General features: G+C 41.9%; 1 protein-coding gene across 2 annotated transcripts; it reads right to left on the bottom strand.

Moving 5' to 3' along the window:
* On the bottom strand, nucleotides 1–27,755 carry LOC139613057 (ubiquitin-conjugating enzyme E2 E2). Of its 2 annotated transcripts, none has more exons than XM_071469368.1 (6): nucleotides 27,587–27,755; nucleotides 25,884–26,067; nucleotides 24,808–24,858; nucleotides 9,163–9,295; nucleotides 3,372–3,519; nucleotides 1–882 (listed from the first exon to the last, which is right to left on the bottom strand). In XM_071469368.1, the coding sequence occupies exons 2-6, from the start codon at nucleotides 26,057–26,059 to the stop codon at nucleotides 785–787; spliced, it is 606 nt and encodes a 201-aa protein (XP_071325469.1). In that variant the 5' UTR covers nucleotides 26,060–26,067; nucleotides 27,587–27,755; the 3' UTR covers nucleotides 1–784. The 2 variants fall into 2 exon arrangements, with proteins under 2 accessions (XP_071325469.1, XP_071325470.1); XM_071469369.1 differs by lacking the exon at nucleotides 27,587–27,755 and adding an exon at nucleotides 27,540–27,559.

Raw genomic sequence — 27,755 nt, 5'->3', positions numbered from 1 at the left:
TTTTCTCACAAGCCAACCACAGTGTGTTTTATTGGGTGCTTCAGTAATACAAGTGCACAACAAACCACTCTGCAATTGCAGAGGTGGCGGGTAGCCAGTAAATATACAAGTCCTGCCTCTGTCACGGGCAGACCTATACTTTTGTGGTCTGCCTCAAAAGCCTTAGAAAAAATACATACAGTACAAACAAAATCAGAGAAAGTTAAAAAGCATGAAGGATCCATTGATGCAAACCTTCCTGTTCCATGCAGATAACATATTGATGACAAATACAAAAAAACAAAAAAACAAAACAAACAAACAAGGAAAACAAAGTAAAAGCATATATTCTGCATGTTTGTTCCAGGTGCCACTAAGAAAATGAGGGTACATACTGTATAGCTGGAGGACAATGTGTATGATAATTATAATATTCTGTGTTTTTTCTCCAATACAATACTTCCAACATTCAGATATTGGAAAATAAAAATCCCAATCTACTCTTTGTATAAAAAAGAAGCTTTCAAGTCAACAAGGAACAGAGGACATTATTTTTCTTTTTTTGTTGTCGTTCGATTTCTTTTGTCTTTCTCTTTCTTTTTTTTTTTCTTTTTTTTTTTTATACACAGAAAAGGTAGATAAAATGTTGGGGGAGAGGAAGAGGAGGAGGGTGATAGTAGGGCAGGTATACCGTTGCACTTAGTGAGTGTGCTTTGACAGACTAAGGGTGAGAGAGAGGTAGAGAGAGGTACAGTGAAGGGTGAGGGAGGAGGTAAAAGGAGGGGGGTGGTTCATGGCAGGGAGTCTATGTGGCGTATCTCTTCGTCCATTGTTTGGCTATTCTGTCATGCTCTGTTCTGTTGGTCAGGTACTGTGTGGCGATGCTTCCCACCAGAGGGTCGGCTGAAAGGCACAGAGAGAGAGAGAGAATGTGTGAGCTGTTGTTGAGTAGAATCACAAAGCCTGGATCTACTGTAACACACTGGTGAGACAGTTTGCAGCGACACAGCGTCCACAACATTTTATGTAAACGATTGTGCGACGGACGACGTGTCATATCACAAAAATGGATCTTATGGAAGGTGCCAAGAGGCAATGTTTGTCATCATTTTGGCAAGATTATTAGATAAAAGTGCACTTTTTTGGCAGTGCAAAGAAACAAGTATAAATCTGGTTTTGGATCTCCATGTCTCCGAACAGCAGACTGTCTCACAGCAGGTTTTTGTTTTATTTCAGCCACTTTCATTTCATCATTACCTACAATAAACTTACAAATATATTAGATTGTTGTTTGTTTCCCATCTCAATTATTTCTGGAGATTTAAAACAACATTTTAGAAATGGATAATTCTATATGTTCTTGCAGAATAACAGACCACTGAACTTTAATACCTGCAGGGATTTAAAAAAAAAAGTTACTTATACACATTTGTGAAAGCTGCTTGATAAATGTGTCTTATTGCTCAGCCATGACCTTTTTTACTCTTAAGACTGACAGCAAGATGCTCCAATCAGCTCATGTACAAGCCCTCAATCAAACAGTGGGCAGGGCAGCGGCGTTCTGCTGGGACTGATGGTGTTAATGCCAGGTCCTGAATGGCTGTTTTAACAGCTGGCATCTGAGTAGATGTTGAGATTACACTAAGACCCCATTTACTCTGCTAATTAACACGCTACCTGTATCTGGAGACTGGATCCGTATGAGGAAAACACATGTTAATGTAGGTGTAAGTAAACACGCTATGGTCGGAATGCATACAGATTAGCCAGACCACATTCTGGAGGTGGTGTGGCTGCTGTGATCTGATCTGATCTGTACAGCCTGCTTTGTCACATTACATTCCCATTCCAAGAAATGTCCCCACACTCAGCACAAAACAAGGACTTGATGTCCTGTTTCTGGTGTGGGAAATAAATAAACACTGATCAGAGCAATCAGAAGACATGAGTGTGAGGGTGGCGTGGTCTGGCAGTGTGATAATGTACTAAATATAGTTTTAAACATGTTAGAATGATAACTCCTTTCTTTCCAAACAGTGCAGTGTGTTGCCTTTGGTCAAACACATCTGCTCTGTGAATCTGCTGGAGCAAGCTGGACATCACACAGGAACAGGAAATGCACACTTGAATTCATCTGTCATTTAATCTCCACTAGAAAAGAATGGGAGATGGATTAAATATTAATTTACCGGAAATGTAATGTGACCCAGACTTCTGTACAGCAAGTAACTCCTGCTTAACTGATTTGTATCTCGAAATCACAATGCAGACACAATCAGGATTTACACTCTTAGTAAATCTGCAGCTCAGTATTTGGACAAATGTTTTAGGTTTGTGTATTTTCCTCTCACGGTTTTCTTTTGACAGTTGACAGCTGTCACCCACAGAATTATCATTTGCAAATGTAAGCATATTTTAATAGCAGTTTTTATATGTATTACACCAGATTTAAAACTGACAAGTGATTTCTCACATTTTCCATCCACACCAACCATTTCATTTAACATTATTAAGCCATTTACCACATTCACTCTGGCTGATTGACTCTGTGTTCCACACTTTAAAACAGTTTTGCCTGGGGGACAGATGTAGTTTTCATTTTATTATGGTGACCCTCAGAAGACTTGATTACATGGTCTCAGATTCAGCTCTACCACTGACCAGTTTATCATATTAGAAGCGAAGAAATCCCCCGAGGAGCAGCAGAGACTGTATGCATGTGAGGGAGAGGAGTTGAATAAACGTTTAAAATGACTGTAAAACTGTCACAGGTGAATTCTCTGTACTTGGCCGACTTCCATTATGCTCATATATATCATATTGAATATAAAATTGCTAAAATTGAGACAGCACAAAAAGGTGGACCACTGATCCAATAATTCACCTGCCAGGTCTTGAGTTTTCTTGGTTTTTACACCGACTCACTCTCCTCCACTATTCACACTGCTTCATGAAGGAGCGATGCCTGACAATTTGTTCTTAAGCCGACAAAGTAAATGACACATTCGTATTGTTGTTTTAACACCCTCGTACATTTTTTTTTCATTTAACCCTCACTGTGGGTCTCTTGCTCTTCTCTGCTGTGAAATTGTGGTTTTATTATTTATAACTTGAAGCCACCGACTGTGCCAGAGATCTGTCAGCGTTCGGCGGCTGTGGGAAACAATGGCAGTTTGAATTGGTCATGGCTTACTTAATACATTGTTAATAGTCTGGAAAATTTGGACGGCGTGTCAACTTGAGATTTGGCCTTGAGTAAAAATAAACATTTCATTCAAAGCAGAGAAAAGAAAAGGCAGTTTGATCTGTATCACAGAGCCACTGCTCTCACTCACTCACTCACTGTGTAGTCAGCCCAGCACCTATCTACCTTATCAAGGTGTTGTTCTTACCTGGGTTACAGTCTGTGAGCAGGGAGCAGATGGACAGCAGCACCTTGGAGATGGTGAGGGCGGGGCTCCAGTTGTCCTTCAGGATGTCCAGGCAGATCACCCCCTGACTGTTGATGTTGCAGTGATAGATCCTCGTACGAAATGTTACCTGCAGACACAAAAGCGAGGCAGTTTAGGAATAGACACAAAATTCTCTTAAAAGCTGAACGCAAGAAAATTTAAGGTTATTTCTGACACTGACAGCGGTGGTGAGAACAAATCTCAGGTAGGTAGATGTGTGGGTCTTCAACTAACGGTCATCTCCTGGATTAATCAGTTAAGTGTTCGGTTTATGAAATGTCAGAAAAAAATGGAAAACATTCATCAACATATCCTGGAGCCCAAGGAGACATATTCAAATATCAGTCCAAAGATATTTAGTATATTATCACATCAGACAGAAAATGCAGCACAACTGAGAAGCAAGATTTATTGGATTTAATTTTAGATTTATTGGTTATCAAAATAAATTGTCTGTCATTCAGCCTGTTGCTACAGCTCTATAAATGAGCAGTGTTATTTATTCATAATAACAAATGTAATAAAAAAATGTGTTCATTTTATGATAAAGATGTTTTGTATAGGTGTTATGTTAAAGGAATAGTTAGCATAGCGCTGTCCAGAGGCAACTTATTAATTGAGCCTGACCTGTAAAGCCACAACTTGTCTTTTTTATGTTCTGGGTTTTTACACAGATGACAAATAAGACATAATGTGAAAATTAGTGAGCTGCTGTGGAGCTGGTAAACATGTTTTGTTTTTTTTACTTTAGAGAAAGCCAGGTTAGGGTTTCTCCCCAGCTTCCAGTCTTTATTCTAAGCTAAGCTAACTGCTGTTTGGCTCCATCTTAATATTTAATGCACAAATATGACAACAGTTTTCATCTTCTCATCTAACTTTTTGTAATAAAGGGAATAAGTGTTTTCCCAAAATGTTGAACTGTTGAAATGTTGATTACACAAAATAACCGTTAAAAAAAAACAATCCCAGCACAAACCAAACCTCCTTCATCAAAGGCAACTCCAGCTTTGATGCCACAGTTTAGTAAAAAACGACCACGAAATTGTTGCAGTCAAAAGCTCAAACCATTTGATCTTTGGCTGGTTAGACCCTGAAGCTGACGACCTTTTCAGTCAAGAATGTGGCCTGAGATGTTGTCAACCGGCTTTAAATGGACCACATTTGCTTGACTGTCTTTCAATGGGAGAGCAACTTTACAGATAATGTGATTGTGCCATGAGTGTAATTTGAGGAAGTGAAAACATTGTTTCACTCTATTTCTGAAACACTGCCTTAAATTGTATGACACTGTGAAGGGGTGTGGGTCATTGCATTATCAATGTCAGTCAGCTTCCCATTTTCTAAGATTGTTTCTCCAACAAACACACAGGCAGAGACACTGCTGTTGAAATTGGAGCTGCAACAATTAGTTCATCAATCCATTGACAGAAAAACAACTGACAACTATCAAGATAATTGAACGTCATCTCTTAAGCAAAAATTTCATTCATATTCATGCTTAATCCAGCTTCTCATATATCAGGATCTGATGCTTTTCTTAGTCCCCCAAGAAAGTCAATGTTTGTCTCTGGGAAATTATTAACTGCCAATTTATAGACCAAACCATGAATCAAAACCAAAATGAAAAATCAAAATTGATAATTGTTGATTTTAAAATATATTTTATCAGCAGAAATATCTTCCTGTTGTGCAGTCGTTGCTAACTCCTACTGATTACACAAATCAAAAGATACAAGATATAATCACTGAGTTTAATGTCATTAAAAGTGATTGTCTTTATAGCTGAAACAATTAGTCAGTTAATGTATTTGTAAACCAACAGAAAATTAATCTGCGACACAAATGATTGATGACAAGTTGTTCTACTTGCTTTTTTAAGCAAAATGAAATAATCCCACTTTTTTTCTTCTGACATTTTATAGTCCAAACAATCAATGACCTTTGACCTTTTGGATACAAAACATTTGTGTGAAATTTTGTGTATGAATTCCTGACTTCTGGCCAAAAGCATGTTTTGTGGGCACAGTGACCTTTGACCTTTGGACACCCAATTCTGATCAGTTTATCCTTGAGTACATGTGACTGTGTGTGCCAGATGTAATAAAATTCCTCCTGGATGTTCCTGATATATCGCTTTCACAAGAATGTAAGGTCACGATGGCGTTGACCTTTGACCTTCAAAATGTAATCAGGTTGTCCTTGAGTTCAAGTGAGTGTTTGTATCAAATCAGAAGAAATTCCCTGAAGGTGTTCCTGAGATACCGAGTTCACAAGAATGGGGTGGACGTACGTACATACGGGCAAATTAACGACATAAAGCCTCCGTGCCAGCGACAGCTGAGCTGCAGCCCTAAAAAAATCCTAATTACATACTGGAGGCCTAATAGTCACATTTAAATATTGTTGTCGATCTCAACAACCACCAGCCTCCATCACTGGCCACTGTTTTTTTTTTTGGGATGAGAGATGGTTATTAGAGATTTTCCATCAGCATCTCATAAAGTAAGGAAATGATATTTTAAATTCAGTAACTCATCTGCTCTCGACACGAGGGCTACAACTAATCATTATTTTTATTCAACGATTATTCTTCGATTTTCTGAATTAATGAAATAAAAAGGACTTAAACAAATGACTGATACTCAAAATGGTTAATTAATTTCAGTTGTTTGACTAATTATTTCAGCTCTAGCTTATATCATGACTACGTGGCCCATACTAGATTAATGACAGTTTCACAAGGAGGAAGGTGTATTTTAAAGCATTTGAAAGAGCAGCAACAGAGGTTTGGCCTCAGCTGGTACTCTTCCACTTCGTCAGGTAAACTACCACTGGTTTTACCATAATGGCCTCCAATTTGTCTGATGAACGTGACCTTTTAAAAGTGACTTGTGAAGTTAGATTTTTGGCCATTTGCTGATGGTCTTTTTCAGAGTAAACTTAGAATAAACAGAATAATGGAAAAAGCTTTATTTGATTCAGCTAATAGAAATGAGTTAAACGGTCAGAAATTTATGGGTTTAATCCAATACTCCTGTTACATTTTTATGACCACAGAAAAAGGGAGAAAAGACAGAGTTTTGTTAAAACCTCAGATAAGAGCGTGTTGGCAGTAGGTGAGATGAGAAATATGAACAGGAGAAACTGTGATGACTCCAGGAGATGAGATTTAAGCCTTTACAGAAAGACAATTTGCTGTAGAGTCTGCCAGGTCTGTGAGAAGCCTGTGATAACATGTGAGACATGCAGGACAGTTAAAAGCTGCCGTGGGCCTTTCACCTCCTATTTCTCCTTTATTCACATTAACACTGAGGTATCAGCATCAGTGCCTGTACAGTGCGTCCGCTTCATTGCTCCACTGAGAGACATTTAACACCACTTGTCACTGCAGCTACAAAAATACCTCGAAAAGGTTGGTATTTCATTGCAGTCAGTGAATTATGTTATTTGGGGGTTTTTTTCTGGCTTTTTGATGAATTTAAGACAGCATTTACTCCATCCAGTCAAAGGATAACAACTCCTATAACATTTCTTAAGATGCTTTCCTGAGTCAGACTAACCAACAGAGGGCAGCATGATGAGAAGCCAAAGCACAACCACAATAACAGTTTTGTTGTCACTTTGAATATTGGGCTCTAGCACCCAAGTGAAAATTAATTCCTCTACTTGTCACAGTAAACCGCCTCGTTTAACAACACGGCCTCAAAAGGGGACCTGTAACATCTACGCTCTAAAGTTACCTGGGTTTGTGTTCTCGTTAACCACTCTCCACAAGCAATCACCGTCCTGCCAGTGGGCTGTTTATGTAGTCTGTCTCAGCTTGGATTTGAGCCTGACATCGGTTTGGTACTGATACTTGACACCTCTCTTCACCCTGCTGCTGCAATCATCAACATCTGGCCCTCCTGACCCTGACCCTCCAGAGGAAACCTCTAATGAGCCTTGGCATTTCCAAAAAAAAAAAAAAAAAAATCACACAGGGCAGGATGTTATAAATAACCAGCCCCCCTTGCCACCACCACCCTCTGCAGACGCAGAGCTCTTCTTCTGGCCCTGGTTCAGAAACAGAAACACATCCACCTGGCGAACTTGTCAGACCGAGTGAGGGGGCTTTTGTTTCTCTTTTTAGAGATTTTAAAAGCGGGACGGGTTCTGGATCCAAAATTCCCAAGCCTGAGGTCTGAGTGCATTCAGCAACTGAGCTTCACTGGAGCGTTTCTATAGTGAGGGAGTGTATAGCAGCTACAGGCCCAAGTGTTTGGTGTGTGTGTGTGTGTGTGTGTGTGTGTGTGTGCATGCGTGCGTGTGTGTGTGCAGGGGGGGTTGGCTGCAGATCACAGTGTGTCGGAGGGGTAGGAGGTATTGAAGGGGGCGGAAACACTCGAGCCCCTCTAGCTACAGAAAGCTGGGCCGTGGCCTGTGGATTTGTTTGAGTCTGCTGTCAAACACAGAGCTGGTGGTTACACAGCACAAAGAGCGAGAAAGAGGGAGAGAAGAGGGCGAGCGAGCATTGGGAGGGGTGTGCATAACAGAGACAGAGAGAGAGAGAGAGAGAGAGGGGAGAGAAAATGAAGGCTAAGTGAAGGGGTAATCGGGTGCGCTGCAAACTAAAGGGAGATTGGCTCTGACAGTCTGCATGTTCAATAATGACATCCACTCAACATCTCTAAAGTACTCTGCAGACAACACACCACATAAAACAAGAAAAGGGCTCCTTCACAAGCTGAGCATTAAACAGGTCAGGATTCAGCACGACCCAGATATCAAGCTCAAATCACAACAGTTCTTCACAGAACAAAAGTGAAGAAATGTGCAAACCAAGCTGTAGAGCAGCTGCTGCAGCACTGATTCTGTGATCTCATTACTATCACTGATTCTTCATTTGTCTCACATTAAATCAGTCATCTGTCCATGCATTAATTCATTTCCTTTACCTGCTTATCCTGCACAGTGGAGGCTTCCAACCCCTGGGCTGTGTACCAGTGCTGGGCCACTAAACATGTGCTAATGGGCCACAACAAAACAGCATGGCAACAAAAAAAAAAAAAGCTAAATTCTATTAAAATAATTTATTTTATTTAATTATTGTTTTAAATTAAGAAGTAGCCACAATGAAACATGGAATAAATAAAATAAAGGTTTGTTTTTATGCCTGTGTGCCCTTTTCTAACTTATATTACAGCTTTTTTGTGCGTTGGGAGGATAAACAGGGAGAGATCACACCTGGACCAAAACTTGCATGGTTTGTGAACAGGTGTGTGAACCCACAAGCAAACTAAAATAGACTCAGGAAACTGCACTTTAGCAACTTTCAGCTCATTGTTTTGGTTCTCCGGCCTCAATTTCACTGCTTTAGTTAGACTCACATCTGCTTTATTTTTGGCTGAATCTATTTTCAGTGAAATAGCTCCAGAAAGCTGTCGCAGCATCAGAACACCAGACAGACACATTTGCAACTAAAATTCAGTAAATTCAGTGCAGCCTTTAGCAGCTCAAGAGCCAGAGCCATAGCTATGAGAGGGATTACTGTGTGTGTGAAAATGTGTGTCTATACTGTGTGAGTATCACAACAGGCCAATCTTAGTTTTAGTCTTTTCCAGATCGTTAAATGACCCACATATGTTCCCCACAATTTTCCAGGCTTGCCAGATCCTGTGAGGAAAGTCAATACTCGGTCAGCTATACAAGCAAACAAATATTTTAACAGTAGTATCTACTGGCTGCTGCTGACCTTGGGGGGTTTGAAGGGGTAGTCTGGCGTGAAGGCGATGTCCAGGAAGAAGACGCCTCCCTCATACACAGAGCCCGGGGGTCCCAGGATGGTCGACCTCCACTCGTAGATGTTGTCTCCTTTGGGGCCGGCACTAGAAAATTGAAACAAAACCAAAGACTTGTTAATATGTTAATCACCACAGCACACTGAAATCGACAGCCCCGTGTTCAAACTGCCAGTGGGCTGACAGAGATCTGGGGGAAAGAGCAGCTGAGGCGGTAAATGCTGCCTTCTGACAAGTTAATGGTAGAGATTTGGGAAATGCTGAAGCTGTGGAGGTTTGAGGGTTTTTAGTCCGAGGCTATTTTAGAAGGATTTAGATTATCTTTCAAATTATTGATGAGAAGATTAGATTACCTGCTAGTTAGGGTTGAGATGCTGAAGCATTTCTGACATACTGACAAACACCAGTGGATCAGTGTGAGCACGTTACTGCTTTATAAGAGCTTCTGTATCAAGAGAGTGCAAATATGATTTCATATTCCAGCCAGTTGTTTTCATGAGATGGGTATTTACGCTGAGTGGAGACTGAAGGTCACATCTGTTGTATAGGCTCAGTAATTAATGCCATTTCCATATTAAGGGTCCCCTCCCCCCACTGTTGTTTGTGGTAAGACCCTGAGTTGGCACGGAGCCAGGAAGAGACCAGGACAATGTCCAGATCACAAAGCTCGGGACAATGAACAATCCCTTCGATTTCAAGTAATTACCAGGGATTGTGTTTAACGTCGCCAACCCTTAGCTGCTGGCACATGCGCTTACAAATGTGTGCATGTGAAGTGCCATCGCACAGGGTTTGCTTTCACTCAAGGCTGTGATATCACTGGTCACTTTTACTTAGAGATAAACCAATAGTCTGAGACAGAGTTCCTTAAAGCGGCCGTGTGATAGCCTCAAACAACAAGCTGTTCAAAAGTAACATCTGGTTCCAGGCATGCCCTTGACAATAGATCACTCTCCATAAATAGAATTTAGACATTAGATATTTCCTTCCTTCTTCAGAGTCAACACATGCAAATTTCCACTAATCTACTTTGCCACTCTTTCAAACTGCCCTTCTCTTAAGCCTTCTTTAATTAGCTAATTATGATTACTTCTTCTCTGGGGAATTAATTCAGAATACATGTCAATCTGAACTTCTGTTGTTTCAGGCACAAAGACAATCTGGGATATATTTTTTTTGTGAAAGTGAAAATAAAATAACAAAAGCTCACAGAGGGACAATTCTGGACACAGGAAGGAGACACATACAGGCCATGTAAGTGGTGCTGCAGTGGTCACTTCCCACATACACACTGACAGTGTTCGTACAAGGGACACAGAGGCCAGACAAGGTGTTAAAGAGCATGTTCACATAAACATATTATTATGTTTTTTTCATTCATATTATGGCGCATTAACGACATTGTCTTTGTTTGTTTTGGCGTGCACGGATTTGTAAGCACACATAGACAGATGTTGACATCTGATAGCCGGCAGCTTGCACTTGGAAAGCCTGTCATAACAATATAAAGTGAGGGCAAACCACATTATGAACTGCTGCTCATATTCAGCTGTTCCCACATTCGTCTGCTGTGTTATTTGACATAAGTTGAATTAGAGCAGATGATTTCAGTATTTCCATCAGGACTTCACAGAAAGTGGATGGGTTCTGACAAGATGCCAAAGCTCTGTCCATTAAATCACCTACTCCACCTACACTGACTGACAAATAGTAGGTTGGGATTCTTTAACTGACTGCTAAATTTGTCCATTTGTGGCTTCAGTACTTATTGTCCCTCTGCAGATGAAAAACAATCAATCACAGACCAAAGTATAGATGCCCTTATGTCACCACTTTTCATTTATTTATTATACCAATATCTGCATAAACAGAACATAAAACAAAGACTTCCCAACAGTCAGAACGACTTAAGCTGTGCAAGAAAAAAATGCAGTCCTCTCAGTCATTTATACTGAGGCCAGTGGGGTTGGGGGGGGGGGGGGGGGGGGGGGGGGCGCACAGGAGTGCACAGGCAAAAGAAACTGCAGGGTTGCCCGGCAATAGACGTTAAACCTGGCTCAACTTTCAGCACAATGGAACACATCATCCAGCAGGACGGTCCAGGGCCAATCGTATGCATACAAACACACACCGTCTACCTCACGATGGTTGTGGCTGGGGCTGCACAATATGCAGCAAAAATCACATTGTGATTATTTAGGCAGATATAATGATTACAATATGAGTCACGATTTCAGTTGGAATGATTGTTTTTGCATTTCATTAGCACTGAAAAAAAAAGGAAAATGATTTTGATGTGATTTTTTTGGGTCTTGTACCAAACAAGCATGTTCCCTTCCTTCTGGAGAATATGATTTATAGGACAGGGCATCTTTATAGCACCACAATGGCTATGGTGCAAACAATGCACAATAATATTGTGACACATTTTACCTTTATCAAAAAATAAATTGCAGCTCCTGTGATTTTTTTGCAGCTCCTGCAAATTGAATATTGCACTTAATATTGCATACTGTGATTTCGATTGTATTTCGATTGACTCTGCAGCATCAGTTGTGTCTAAAGATGAAATAGTTGCAGCTGTGGCAACTTTCCAGAGTTGTATAATAAACTGCTGTGCAGCATTTCGGTGTCTAGTAAGACTTCAAATTTACTGCTTGTATTTCATGTCTCACCAGTGTCTGAAGCAACTGGGCCCCAACCGATGCAGCCCTCTGCGTTGTTTCAATGCCTGGCTGTTCTTTGTCTGAATGCCTGCCTTAAGGCCTCAGTTTGCTTGAATCTGACAATCACGCGGGCACTGCAGGCAGCAGCTGGCTAAGAGTATGTGGAGATGAGAAAATAGGTAGTGGCTAAATTTCTCTCCCTTTTCAATTCTTTTTTTTCACAGAAATACTTCTGTCATTTTTCGCACCTACAATCGAGCAGAACATGCCTTCGAGGAAGTGTGCATCGTTATCCCCATATTTGAATAATTATCTCTCTCTTTGACAGCAGGCTTTTCACTCCGTCTTTGAACGAGGCTGTTCAGAGGAGCCATAAACACTTTTGCCGTCAGATGTGGTCAGATGACACGTCGGACAAACTCATTCATTTTGCGCACAACCCGCCTTTACTTGTGAGTCTATGTGGCTTTTGATTACAAGTCCTTTTTTGGCTTGTAATTAGGCAGTGTGAGCCTCACTGATTGATTGATAGATACTGTAAATCTATTCATCTGTGGCTGATAACTGAACCTGACCACTCTTGATTATTTCCTACTGTTGACAGAGTCATATAGACAGCTTATTTTCCTTGCTCAAGGTAATCTTCCCTCTGTGAAGCCTACGCTTACATTTCGTACATTTTATGTGCTACACACACCCCAAGGTAACACTTCCATTATCGTCACAGTGTTGAAAAGCTTCGCTGACACCACGGTGAAAAAGAGCCGGCTTTTCCATTTCCAAACATCTCCAGCAGAAGCAGATGCTCACTTCCTTTGACGCTGATGAGTTTGTGGCAGCGATAATAACTTAGACATGGGGGAAAGATAGAGATGAGCAGGCATGGCAGAGGTCCTCGCTCAGCGGAGAGATTGCTGTAGGGGATCTGACAACCGCACAAGGGCTGCAGATAAAGGCTAAGTCAATAGCTGAATGTGCATGCCACCACTGGCTGTTGCTTGGAGACCTCCTCCCCCCGCTGGCTTGGGCGTTCCTGTGGTGCTTTGTTGCAGCTGGTTGAGGGCCAGCTCATTCAGGTTCAAACAGTCTCTCACTTGGCCATTAATTTTTGGGAGAGGTGAGTGGTGTGGCCCGTCGCAAGAGGCTCGAGTTGAGCGACATAAAGTCATCTGCAGTATGAATGTTTGCAATGAGATCCCATTAACCGTGCCTTAATTAAAGCACCGTTAATGTCGGGATTTAATGGCTCGTGATTCCTCGACCCTGGTTAATAGCTTTGCAGAATATTATGCACTGCAGCTGACAAATTCAATTTATTAATTATTGGGTAATAATAAATGTACACTTTTGCAAATGCAAGTTTAAACCAACAGGCTAATTTCTTCATACGTCGAGGCTCTATCTCGTCATGCATGGCTACAAACGCCTTAATTCTCTAAAAACCAGTATTACTGAAGTCAATGAAGGCCTTCAGAAGAACAAACCTACAATGATCTAACACCCAGCACTAAAACTGAGACCGACAGCCGGATAAATATTACATGTCACTCCTGTCTTTTTCTATCTCCTCAGAAAAAAGGAGTCCTCTGTTCAAGCAGACTGATCTCCCCTGCACAAACACATGACGTTAGCTGGTGTAACAGTGCTGCTTATGGGCTTTGTTGTAGGCTGCAATAATAACAACCTCTGTGTAAGTAACACTACATCTGCAGTGCAACGTCAGCCAAATGTCTTGATTCAGTGAGTATTTGGGTCATTTGTTTCAGGGGTCTGGGATACATTAGTGTGCGGGTGTCCGTGAGAATCTTGCCGCTGCCCTGTCCTCAGACATTACCCTCATGTAGGAGCCCTCTTTGACAGCTGGGCTGCTTCCTCCACAACACAGCACCAAAACAGTGTATAAGCACAGATTCACACTGTGTCTTTCTTTAAGCTTTGTTCTTGCTCCTGCAGTTTTGCTATTCTTGAACACCTCACTCAGTGTAGCACCTACACCTGCTTGAACTGTCAGCGCGATTCAGTCACGTTGGAGGTACCTGTGAGGGAGCGAGTGATTGCGTCTCACGCTGACCTTGTTGAGGCCTTCACCTCCAACAAAAACCTCATCACTGCACACACGGCTGAGAAAGGCTGGACACTGTGAAACCCAGAGACTCCGCTGAGATGCGTTTCAGAGTAGGAGGATTGAGAAAACAGTTTCTTCGTGGAATATAAAGAGGACACTGTGCCGCAGACCTACTTCGTCATTTTTACCTTTCATTCTCACTTCCTGAAAACTATCCAAGCTGTGCCTCATAATCACACACAGCAGTAATGATTTCCATATATATTGAATGACCTTTCCTTCCCATGATACAGTGCAGTATGTGAGACCAGGGTGTCCCTTACCCATTTAATCATCTACATTGCCTTATTTCATAGGCAGAACAAACTGCAGATTGGTGCCAATGCCAAAAGATAACCTTTATTTTGCACCATGACAGCTGGGCTAATCTGCACAAAATCACTAACCTATCTCACAGCTGATGTCACCTTGAGCTAATTCCCACAGACAATCAGGGTTCAGGTTAAGTTGATGAGAGAGATGAAGTCAAGAGGTAGGCCCTGTGAATTCATAAGGTAGAACTCATCAACTCTAATTATATTAAAAGAGAAATTTGTTAGACGATTTTGGGTATCCATTAATTTGGGGACACTCCAGAGCAAATTGAAATGACAGGCCAGAAAAAAAACGTAAATTCCTGCATCAAAGGAAACATTGTAAGTGACCGCTATTAAAGAATACAAGTCAAAACCACAGTTGCAGGGGAACCAGCAGGAACAAACAGTCTTGTGTCCTTAAAAAGGCACTGTCAAAGAAACGGCTCCAGAGAGTGCACTGCTGAGGCTTCAAAGACCAGTTGTGCCTCCCTTTAACTTGCTATGTCCGTGCCAGGCTGTCCTAAGCGCTAAAAACAGCCTGGCAACAGCCACTTCAGAGTGGGCTTCATCGTCCGAGATTAAAAGAATATGCGGAGGATGTTCATTTTTGAAATCATTATTTGTAGTTCAGTTATGTAAAATCAATCATGCAACTCACGGCCGTGTGAGTTTTCCTGGTGTTGAGAAATCTGTGAAATTTCAAGGAAACCACAAAGTAAAAATGATGTAAAATGTTGTTGTTCGATCTCTTTTCTCAGAAAACTGTCAGGAAACATTTGCTCCCTTTCAAAGAAATGCTTTCCTCACCTCTTGCAGCTGCTTCTGCTTCACAAAAAGGATGTTTAGGCTGAATTTGGTGCCACTGACAAACAACTTCAAAGAATGCTGTCACTAGCTGTGACCAGTATATCTAGTAATTCTGGGTAAAAAACATGTTTGCAAGAGACTGAGAGTAATATATTCCAAGTCCATCCAGTGGCTGCAGCAGGCGTATGAAAGGTTTCTATGAATTTTACTTTGCCATCATGAAAACTGGTCAGGAATCCATTTTAACCAGCATGAATCCAAGCTGACCACAGCTGGTGTGCTCCATGAAAGTAGAAACTACACACTTTTGTTTTTTTACAGCCACCTTTCAAGTCTTTAATACTCAAAAGATCAGGTTACACTTAAAATATCAAATGGGTAGAATATCCCTTTAATACAAACATAAAAAGTTCGCTGTTCATGGAGGAAACATTTCAACAGTAGCACCAAACACAAAACCGGTGCGTTCCTGTCACACAGTGAGCTGTTTACAGAAACAGGTAAATACTCATCTGAGCCAAAAGCTGCACCAAGGGGCTGATAAATAAAACAGGAAAGCAAACCCATAATTGAATGTGAAGCAGTACGTTTTGGAGCTTGTGAATACCACAAAGCACAAATAAAGCCATTATCTGCATTATTTGCCATTCCAGTCCATTCCCCACAGGTGCTCTTCTTTTCTTTTTTTCTAATGACACCGTCATTCAGTTAAGATCGTCTTTTCTATCAGTGTGGCTGCCGCGGTTATCAGAAGAGGAACTTTAATGAAGCAATCTTCTTTCCCCCCGACCATGAAAGAGCTCCAAGACCAATTACTGTGCAGCTCAACAGGCGAGGTGACACCTCCTTTCTCTGTTCTCTTGTCTTTATTGTCTCAAATGACATGGTTTGTTTTTTAATCAAGCCTTTTATTGTTCATCTGTACAATGAATACTGCAATTACTGACCGGACGGTTTATCCAGCAGCAAGGGGAAATGGTTGAGTAGGTGGCTGCATGCTTTCCGAGTCGAAAGGGAATAACACAATTTTATTCTCACAGGAAGGCAACCTTGCACGCTGGGCTCTATCAATCCAAACAGCAGTCAGTATTGAGCTGAGGAAGTCTAGAGGTTTGCAAACTTGGCCTTTCACTCGGGACGTTTGGGGTTTAAAGTTGTGTTAACAAAGCTGTAAATAAAGCGGGGTGGGGGTGGGGGGCTTCCTTTCTAATTGAGCGAGCTTCTTCTGGAGGTACAGCAGAGGTTTTGGTGCAGTAAGCATTTTTCTTGTCCTCCGCATCTGAGCTGCAGCATGCAGGAGTCTGATGCAGTGCAAACATTTGCCTCGGGCTAAGAATGAATAATGCAGAGCATATATCATTACCATAACACACATTCACTGCATAAAGGAAACAGCACAACATCCTGAGTCATAAAAAATATCACTAAGCCAACAAAGCATTGCTGTGCATCCAGGGTGAAGGATGACACAACAACTAATGGTGAAATAAAAAACAGCTTTGGTTCTGCAAACAGGGACCTCATGACCCACAAACCAAAGTTTCACAAAATAAAAGCGTTTGAAGAACATATTGTCCTACATATTAATCACAGTTGATGTGGCAGCGTGCAGCAGCTTTTTCTAAACCTTTTCTGCAACAAGACAGTAAAAAAAAAAAAAAAATGTGTGCGAGTGTCTGTCGAGGGGTAATTATAAACATTTGCTTTGCTGGAATAAAACAAGTTAGAATTTGTGCTGACATGTAATTCAGCTTTGCAGGGCAGGGACTCACAGGGACACTGCTTCAGGAAAGGAAACTGCCTAAAAAACAGATTTGCCCCCGAGACTAAACTGCAGCCTCGTGCAATTTATGAACTAAATTAGTCAAGAGTGGGATGTTAATATTTTTAATCTCACAGCCCTGCGCCAAAAGTGTATTCAACCATAATTAGAGACTGTGTCCTCAGCCTCCCTGCTCCGTCCACAAAGGCACTGTGGGCAGCCATTTGGCCCTGTGGCCGAGGGATTGGACTTATTAACAAAAGGTCAGCGATCAGAACAAGCAGAGCTGCAGTGTCTGCTGTGGAGCCTGATACTCTTGGTGGTCTATTCCCATGACACCATATTAGTCCTGAGGTTTTTGCAGGTAGACGAATGTAACAAGATTTTTAGACTGCATGTTAAACAAATCAGCAGAGAGAGAAGGTTATTCATTAGGGCTGTTATTCGTTTCACCATTCAACAGAATGTTAAGAGTGTTAACATTTCATCCTCCCCACCGCAAATATGTCATTAAGACACTCTAAATGTTCTTGGCAGGAGCCACAGTGTGATTTGTGACTTCAGAGGGAAATCCATTAGGATTTTGAGATTGCAGTCACGAGGGTAATGGGATCTCAGAGCAATTGTTTACTTGTGAGTTACTGTATTTGTTTGCTCGCCAAAAGATTCCTCTGTTCACGTTCCTGTCAGCCTCACATTATCAACCAGTCGTTCTCGATGACCTTAAACTGCTTCCGTGGAACAGGCGCCGTGAAGGCAACACGCCACCACAAAATGTCCACACGCTGTGCTTCATGCTCGGCTTCCCCACAAGCCCATTAATAACACTGTGGACAAATGTTTGCCAGAAAACTACCTCACAAATGAGGACATTGAGAATTCAATGACACACATGAATCAAGGCAGGCCGTGTTCTCTGTCAAACAACTGCCGCAGTGGAAAACATTAAGGATAAATTAAAGTCGGGCCGGCGTCGGAAGGAAAGCATATGTTCGAGTTGTTCTATAGGGGCAAATTTATTTCTTTGCCACTAAAAACTTTGTGAGGAGAAAAATGATGAGGGCAGACTGGTTCGCTCGGGAAGAAAATTATTTTCAGTGGATGTTTCATAGGTGCACTAGGAGAACGGTGGCCATAACAAATCAGCACAACCCAATCTGGCACCGTCCATCTGTATGCTGTAACATCCTTCTGCTCTAGTACCAGGCGGAGACATCTTTATTTACCTGTAGGTAAGACTGTGTCTCCAGATAGCTCATTTCTCCCCGGCTTATGGGCCATTTGAGAGCATGTTTATTTATCCTTAATGTACATATACATTTACAGTACATGTTGGCAAATATATTGTTGGAAGTACTGAGATGTAACCTGGTCCTGTTTCCCCCCTCCCTCTCTCTAACGTCTTCAACCAGTCCTCCTGTCACTTGTTCAATTTCCAATTTTATGGAAGCAAAGAAAGACTGAAAATGTCCAATATAATAACATATACAATGTTCAAACGTGAACATTTGAGCTTAAATTTTCAATATTGAGCTGCAATAATAAAAATTAATCAGTTAGCTAATAAACAGAAAATTAAATGGCAACAATGTTTTTATTCAAATGTTTCAATAATTTAAAGAGTGAAAATGTCAACAGTTCTCTGGTTTCAGCCTCTCCACTGTGAGTTTCATATTATTGTTAAATTAATGTCTTTGGGTTTTTGACTGTTAGACAAAACAAGACTGATATGTAAATTAATGAAGCCTTTTTTGCTTCCATATTTATGAAAACTAACAAGAATAAATGTGACTGAGGTAAATTCTTTATAAAAAAAAGTAGTATTTGGTCCCTAATTCTTCATTTGAGACGCAATTCATCAACTTTAAAAGGTCAATTTTGCCAAAACCCCCTCATTAGTCTCTGACCCTGTAAATACTTGATATGCTTTAGCACCAACTTTACCAAGAGGACACCTTTTTATTTATTCTGCTCAGTGAGCAAAGCGATTCTGATTCTGAAGTGGTGGCTGTGAAGGTTCTCAGACTGTGCAGTCAATGAACAGGACTTTCTCTGAAAGGTCAGGATCATGCCAGCATAAGACACAGACGGGTGCCTATAATTCATCAATATTTATAAAAGCGGTGATTATGGAGCAAGAGATCGATTAGGGCTGAGTCATCCAAGGTCAAATGTAGCTGTCGTTGTTTTACTTGCTTCAAACTGACCTGACATCCTGAAGATCCTAACCCACGATAATCCACTGAAGGTGCCCGTCATCAATTCAAATACCCGGGAGGTTTTCCTACAGCTCATCCCTTCCTCTCCTGCAGCCCTGTCCCCACGCCCCCTCATGAATATTGATAACCCCCCTACCCCCCACCCCCTGCTGTGCTTAATGGTAACACTGTGAAAAATGATGCTGGGTGTGTCACTTGCACATAATCCCCCTGGGGCAGGGTACAAAACTAATATGCAGCCATCACAGACATGAAGATGATCCCATCAGCGAGAAGAGAATTAGGGGTCAGGATTCTTGGATGACGATGATGGAGATACATATTCATGTCAAGGCTTGGAGCCAGCGAGCATGTGATGGAGTGACCAGCTGTGTATGTCTCGTGAAAAGACCGTTTCCCTACAGCTTGCATGATATCATCGGGGGAGTGACAGCTCTGTTTTGGGCATCATGGGGGTAATGACATCACACTGGGAAAATCCAGGGACCAAAGAAGGCCATTTGTTCCAAAGGCCGGCCATGTAACACAGCTCTACTAAAAGAGGATTGACATTTGACACTGTGTGCAACTCAGGGCTATTTTCATCTTTGATTAATCTATCAATTATTAACCTTTTTGTCTAATAATATGTCAGACAATAGTGAAAATGCCTGTTATAATGTCCTTCAGCCCATGGTGAGATCTCCAAATGTCTTGCTTTGTCTGAGCAACAAAATATCAGAATCCAAAATATATACTTCATACTTTGTCATTTCACCTATGACAAAGAGATCCATCAAATATTAGAAAACCTTTTTTGATAGGACGTAAGATATTTTATATTTCTCCTTATCATAATTAGAACAGTAGAACCTTATTTCCATTTCATCTTCTCAGATTATTATCTGGTGAGGACTGTGGCTGAAACTAGCTCATCTTTTAGCACAATATCATGTGTGTAGCCATTAGTCATCAATCAAGAGCACATTTATAACACTTGTACAGGGTTCTTGTTTTAAATAGAGTCAGCTGGAAACATTAAAAAGTCAGCTGGAGACAACTTTTTTTTCAACAATAGAACAAACAGAGATTAAAGCTGCTGCTGACAGCTGTCATTTCAGCCAGCAGAAATCACTTGTTGCTGCCTAGAATTGAGAAGCTGCTTTTATTTACTCCTGCCTCGCATAAAGACCCAATTGCTACAAAACTAACTTAACATTTCTAGTGGTAAAACTGCCACAGATACAGAAACTGCTTTGTGCTGGATGAGAATGGAAAGCTTAACAGGGTGAGCAACAATAACAACTCACTGTATACAGATATAGAAGTCTGTGTATTTATACATGTTGAAGTGTTGAAGCACTTCAGGAGCTGTTCTGTGATTAAGTTTGGCAAATTACTCTTTTGCTGTACCAAGTCTTCCTCTGTCTTATCTACCTCCACTGCAGTTAGTGGTTTCTTACTTTCCCGGAATGACTTGTGACAACCTGACAGAGGAAGGGGGTGAACTTGTTACTCAAAATGCACCACGGGCTGCGGCTGCATTGCATTTAATCTATTTGAGCCGCCTCAGGAGGACAAATTGGTATCTCTGCCTCTTCTTTTGCGATAGATAATTCTGCTGTGACTGCTGAACATCACTGAACAATAGCTGCTTCTCTTTGGATTCAGATGGGCTGACACCAAAACCTGACATTTACTATTATGTTTTAGGCAGCTGAACATTGTTTTGCTCTCACTCCATTGTCGATGTTGTGTTTTTGTTTGTCCATCTGTGAGAGGAAGACAAAGGCGTAGCTGTTATTTTAACAACGTCAAGGTGTCTTTGTTTGTATTTCTGCTTGATATATTGGCCTTGGTGGATCAACATCACAAGGAAGGAATAGTAACAAGTGACAACAGTCACAGCCACGGCACCACAATAACAAACACAGCTAAAACAATCCCTGTGATTCAGCAGCGAGGAAGTATAATGAGTAAGGAAATATAAAAGAGAGAAGCAGAGAGGAGTATTTCTACGACAGAAGCACATCAGGGTGAGCAGGGGAGGAAGATGTCAGAAAGATGGGATGTGATTAGGATGGAACCGTGGAATACAGCAGGGTGATTATTTAATTTTACGAATTACCATATCGTCCCTTTGGTCTTGGACAGACAAACGTGTGGTAATGTCAGGTAGAGCAGAAAAAAAATTAATCTGCAAGTATTTTCATAATCACTTAACTCACTTAATCTAACAAACTTGTCAGAAATGAACTGGTTCCAGCTTCTATAATTGTGACCATTCTCTGCTTTTCTATGTTTTATATCATTGTAAATGGAACATCTTTTGGGTTTGGACTGATCAGACAAATAAACTTTTTTCTGACATTTTACAAAACAATTAATTTATGAATTAAGAAACTCATCAGCATTTAATGAAAATGTGCATTAGTTGTACGGCTGCAGCGATAATAATTCAACCATTGTTTGAGTCATTTCTTTTTAAGCAAAACATTTTCCTGTAGCAGCTTCCCAAAAGTGATGATTTGCTGTTTTTCTTTGTCATGTATGACACTAAACCGAATATCTGAAGGCATCTTACATCAAGGACCCCTGAGCTGACACAAATTAGACCACGGGCCCCGTTTTGATATGATTTTATCCCAGGAACCCCGTTCCAATGAGATTTTTGCTTTAAGATGTTTTATTACAGAGGGTGTGTTGTGCCATTAGTTACTTATGGATGGAGTTATAGTGAAAACAAATAATGTCCCTTTTTGCTGGGGACCCACAGGAACGCTCTCAAGGACACACAGTGGTCCCTGGGCCCCACTTTGAGAACCAGTTTCTTAAGGTTTTGGACTGTTAGTGAAACAAAATAAGCTCACTGAAGACAGACACAGCAGCCACTGACATGTTGTGAGTGCAACTATTTTCACTACTTTGAAACATTTCTTGCACTTATTGATTGATGGATTAATTGAGAAAATAATCAGACAATTAGCCAATAATGAAAAATCACTGGAAGCTGCTGCCATAACACCAGGAATTCAGTCTAAAGCTTCTCCATACATAAACAAAATTCAGCACAATGAGCAAAAAACAGGTGATCTTTCTAAATACTAGGCTACAGTTTTGGTTCTCAACTCAAAAAAAGACTTTCTTATCAAAACTGAAACACCCTGTGTGTGTGACTCACCCTGTTACTGTCTATGGCGCAGCACAACACTTTGAGATGATGACAACAGCAACTAGAATCTTAAAGGGTTGAGGAATTCAGAAATAGTCATAAGCCTGTCATGTTTCTCCCATTAGTGTATCTAAGAAATGTTTTATTCCCAGTAAAATCATTGCAATATTTGTGCAAATTGCAGGCAGGAAAACGTCACTCCCTCCAAAAGCTGCTTCATTTGCATCAATAGGTGTAAAAGCACAAGGTGCCTGCACAATATACCTGAAGTGTGTGACAGTGAGAATAATTGCCATGTCAAATCCTCTTGGGCTTCAACATGTTCCTGTTGGTTTAATGTATGACAACTGCCAGGGTGACAAGCGAGCTGTCACAAAGCTGGGAGTGAGATAAAGCTCGGAGACAAATTTAAATACTTGCTTGTGTTTTCCAAGTAGTGACACAGCACTTAAAGTATGTCTGTTCGCACTGTATGGAAATTAATTTTTTTTTTAAACTACTTGAGCTTTAATATTCCAGACTCTTCACAGTCACAGAAAACATAAGCGAGTGAGTGATTTATCTACACAGATGGGTTATTGTGACAACAGTTTGTGCTTTTCACTGCAGCTGAGGGTTAACACAGTAACCTTAGATGGAAGCTACAAGAAAAGGCGTGGGCGTTTTATTAGACTTATCAAGTGGGCACCTTCTGCCACAGATGTTTAGCTAAATTAGATCCTCAACGCTTTAAGGCGTTAAATGGAAATTCCGGCTCTTTGCACAGATCTCCATTTTACAGAGGGAAACGCAGCACGAACCCCTCCGCAGCCACGACGGCTCAAATGCTGAAAGAGACTGTAGGTGATCCGAAGGAGACTGCAGATTTTAACTACATGATGAGGGTGGCAAATTGTCTCTGACCGGAGCAAAGTGGCGAGGGAGTCTGAGGGGGCTCCTCAGCCAAGAGACAGATGAGATGAGATACATCAACTGGCCTCCCAGCGCCACGTTTGTTGAATGTGCCGAAGTGAATCTCTTTAACACAACTCTCCGCCTGCCTCCTGAAAGGGAGGGGGGGGGGGGGGGCAGCAGTCTGTGACTCCATTTGTTGCCAGGAATGAAATGAATAACCTTTCAGGCTAACCTGGCCGGAAGCGGGGAGCGCGTGGCATACAAATGACAACACTGGCTCCGCGGTGTGCGCTCATTCATGCGAGAATGTAAATTGTGCTTTTTTTTTGCATGAGAAATAGTGGTAGCTGATGCATCTGAACAACACCCCCCCCCCCACTCCCCCCCGACCCCTTGTCATTGTAAGCAGACAGCTAATCTGTTTGGGTGCATCACAGAAAACACATTATTAGATTCTGATATCATTTTAGAGTATGAAAAGGGGAACACACACACAGAAAAGGATTATCTTGAAGGAGCTTAATTGTTTCCCAGGCAACTAGTTCCCCACTAAGACGGTGACTGTGAAATTTCCGCTAGCGATTATTTTACTTTCAAATGACTTACTCGTGTCCTCCAGCTAAATCCTTCATGTGAGCCAACCTAGTTTTTTTTTTTTTTTTTTGGGGGGGGGGGGGGTTGAAATAGATTAGAGTCCTCGAGGAAAACAACATCTCTTTTAGCCTCCAGTACAATAACAAAACTGGGCTGTGAGCTGGAATGAAAAGGTTAGCTCAATGTTTATCGTTAATGATGGTGGGGTTCTGATGAGACCCAGCAGGGGTGATTAATTCATGCAATAAACAAGGCTGTCTGGGGTGTAGTAATTCCAAATCGCCAGATGAGTCATACAAAGCCCTTTTCCTTAATCATTTTAAGCAGGTGCCCAAGACTGAATATGGCCAATCCAAAATGGTCAGAAAATATCAGCATCTCCCACAAGTGTCCTCAATCTCGCAAAGACCGGCTTCCATTTTCTGTCTTAATTTGCACTGGGGTGCTAATTCAGAGAGTAATTATCGTGCTGTAATAAACAGAGCCATAACCAATGACAGTGTCACTGTGTGTTATTTAAGTTAATAAAAGCTGGCTCTTGCGCCATATCCCAAAGGCATGCCCTTTGTCATGTCAAGAGAGACTGATGCACATGTGGTCTGCCACTCGCTCGCGACCGTATCTCTTCCTCAAAGGGCTGAGAGCCGCGGCAGTAGCACACAATAACCATTGTCTGTGGTAAATCCCCAGCAGAGCGGGGGGGGGGGGAACCACACGAGAATCGAAACAGGTTTTAAAGTCACACTACCGCTCGTTTTTCCACCATTTCAGTGCAACCATCACACTGTGATCTAAAAGGCTACAGTTGCAGCGTACATTATGTAGCAACAACCACGTCAGAGAGGGTTACATTCGCTCTAATTCACCTGAGAGTACCACTTCATCAAACAAAAAAGACAAACAACATCATTACGAGAGCAGAGACAAAAGCGAGCGCATTACAGCGCGGCCTTTCCTTTTTAAAGAGACAAGGAATCTTGAAAGGAGCACATTTCTGCTGTCTGCATCCATTTCAGCCTGAGCATCTGTACATGCAGGCTCATGAGTGATTAGAGACATGCAATGAAGAGATAACGCCTCCTTACCTGCAGTTTGGAGGTGGGTCTAGTGTTATTTCTGCAAGCTCTTTCTGAATCCTGGAAGAGAAAAAATGTATAGTTAAAATGGATCTTTGGAAAGGCAAATTTCCAGATGATAAAAGCTGATAAAACAAGCATTTCTGTAGCATATGTAGCCAGTGTGAGGAAGTATCATTTTTCCTTTCAATCCATCTTGAACCACGTGTGCACCTTCAGTGCATTAACCTTCTGCAAACACACTGCAGCTTGCAAATGTCCTGACTTGAGTTTGTTTCTACCAATGAGAGGTGTAAATTATGAAATACAATATAAATGATGTAAAGTAAGTTATTCTATTGTATCATTTGTTGTGTCTTGTCAGTGTTGAACAAACAAAATTAAGAGCAACATCAAGCATTAGGATAAATACGCCAGCTTTGATAATCTGCAGCAGATAACCATGCACAGTGATGACTCACACTGCGAGGGGCAACTGAGTGCAAATGCTGCCGCTAAACTCACATTCACAAAAACACAGCACTTCAGACAACAGTAAAGCCTCTCCATGTTACAGTCATTGTGCTGAAGGGACTCGAAGAGACTGCTTTTAAGTCGAGCCTTGACATACAAAAGGGAGATGTTCATAACATCAGTCACTGTTATAAAAAGACTTTGGCAGCCTCAGCCAACCTTTTGCTCAACTGGTTGCATAATTCTGTCATCGCCTGTCTTTTTTTGGGAATAAGTGCGGAGACTGGTGGAGGTAAGTGTTGGTGGTGTTGGCGGTGTAGGAGAACGAAGAGTGCTGCAGAGCATGAGACAAATCCATTCACACAAACAGGCTGGAATGGGAATATCTCTTTCAAACCACAGCAATGACACTCAAGTGCCGAGCCGTGTGAGTTACCTCCTTCCTGTGGGTTTAGTGTCACACTGAATAGTGTGGATGTTTGAAATGACAATGTGTGTGGGACTATAGCCCTTTTACATAACTTCGCACCTCCAGGGCACAAGAGGAGAGGCCTTTAGTTTAACAAACAACCCCTGTGCAAATGCCGCTCTCCAGAGTCAGATTCAGTTTTTTTTTTTGTTGCTTTTTTTACCTCTTGGCACTAGTTGAAAGTTTAGCAGCAGTTTTACTCGAGATCTTGGTCTCCTTCTTTTTGGGCTGTGCTTGCTCTCGCTCCTGCTCAGGTGGTACCGATTCCCTTTGTTCAATATCTGAGCTTCCCCCGCTGGTGCTGGGGCTGTCGTCCGGTCTCTGTACTTCGCTGGACATCGTGGGCCCTGAAAAAGTGAACGGCAAGTAATGTCATACCACGGCCTGCGAGCACGACAAAGAAAGGTTTCCACTCCACAGGGCAATAAAGACGATATAAGCTCACACTGCTTGTCTGTGCCATGTCTGCAAAACAGGCAGAGTTGAGGGAAGCCACAGTAAGACGGGTTTAATTTAATAAAACTAAAACTGGATGTGGATGATGAGGGTTACAACTGGGCAGGGACGTGTAGAGTGTGAGCTGATGAAAAGATATCTGTCAAAGCCATCATCACTGTCAATTACATATGTATAGGGCCCTTGTTTAAAAGGATATAATAAACCATTCACCTAATGAGCTGCTAGAGGTTGTATAATAAAAGCTAATTGTTAAGAGGACTTTATATGAGTGGCTTTGGCCTTCGTTTATAAAACAGACTACATACCCTATGTTTGACCTGTGCCATGCTTTTCCCTTTTCTTTAAATGGAAATAAAGGGGATGATATGGTTACGGGTCAGTGTTACAGATAAAATGGCTCTTAACAGTCCAAATATCCGCATATAATCCATGACAGATCAAAGGAGACATTCAAAAATGAGGAGACCATCCGTGAGGACCAGCATCACCCCGGTTTTAATTTTAACATAGATTCAAGTCTCCTTTGCAAAGACGACAAAGACAAAGCGCTGAAATAAAGATGCTGCACTTTAAACAGACAGGTAACAGCGATCTGAAAGGTAAGAAGTTAATGAAAATGAAATGAAGTGCCCCCCTTTCCCTGGGGGGGCGTTTCATGGTGATGATAGGGACATCAGCGGCTGAAATGTACCCGGCTCCACAGCCGCTGGAGGTGCCAGGGGTCGATGCGGAGATATTATAGTCTCCCAAAATAACAACAGAGACAAGCTGGGGTGTTTGTGTGTTATAGGACCCCACTTAATTGCTAGGTGAAGCCCGGTGGGTCAACATTTGTGGGCACAAAAAAAAAACACAATAGGGGTCGACTGGGAGGCTGAATCGTAGCCGTCCTACAAAAGCGATCATAAACATTATTGGGAGCCAGATAGCGCGACGAGGCCGGGGGAGGAGGCGGAAAGTAGGGTGCGCTGCGTTACCGCTGCGGGGTATTTAAAAAGGAGGAAAGGGGAAAGCAGTTACAGGCCTCTGTGTTTTAAACTCAAGTGAAAATACGCATAGAAGAAGGCGTTTCTGCCGGGCTCGTCCCAAAACAGCCGACGGCGGCGGCGGCGGCTGATGGAGGACGGTCGCCGAGCAGGGCCGGCGCAGCGGCGGCGGGGAAGGAGCGGATCCTCGGCGGTTCTGTAGTGTCCACATTGTCCGCTGAGGAGCACTGACCCTTCCTCGGCACAAAGGGAGGCTCGTCCCACACGTCCACCCCCCCCCCCCCTCCTCTTTTCCTCCTCCTCCTCCTCCTCCTTCTTCTTCTTCTTCTTCTTCTTCACTGGAAAACGACACTTTTCACGGGACATTTACGCACTTTTCGCGTATCTACGAGGCGCGGCTGAATGCGTGTGTCGACATTACCTGGCGGCTGGCCGTCGATGCTGCAATTCCGCGTCGTAATCCCAAGGTACCGAAAAAAGTATATCCTCACACGGCCGTCTGCTCGCTCCCGTGTCCTTGCTATTTAACTGGAGGTAGCAGCAGAAAAGCGATTACAGAAAACTGAGGCAGCCCCGGACCGCCTCCATGC

This window comes from Trachinotus anak, unplaced genomic scaffold (assembly GCF_046630095.1).
Source record: "Trachinotus anak isolate AG129_WGS33_773 ecotype Australia unplaced genomic scaffold, CSIRO_AGI_Tana_v1 ptg000032l, whole genome shotgun sequence".
Lineage (NCBI taxonomy): Eukaryota > Metazoa > Chordata > Actinopteri > Carangiformes > Carangidae > Trachinotus > Trachinotus anak.
Note: the sequence above shows the minus strand (reverse complement) of the source record. Positions and strands in the feature narration are given on the sequence as shown.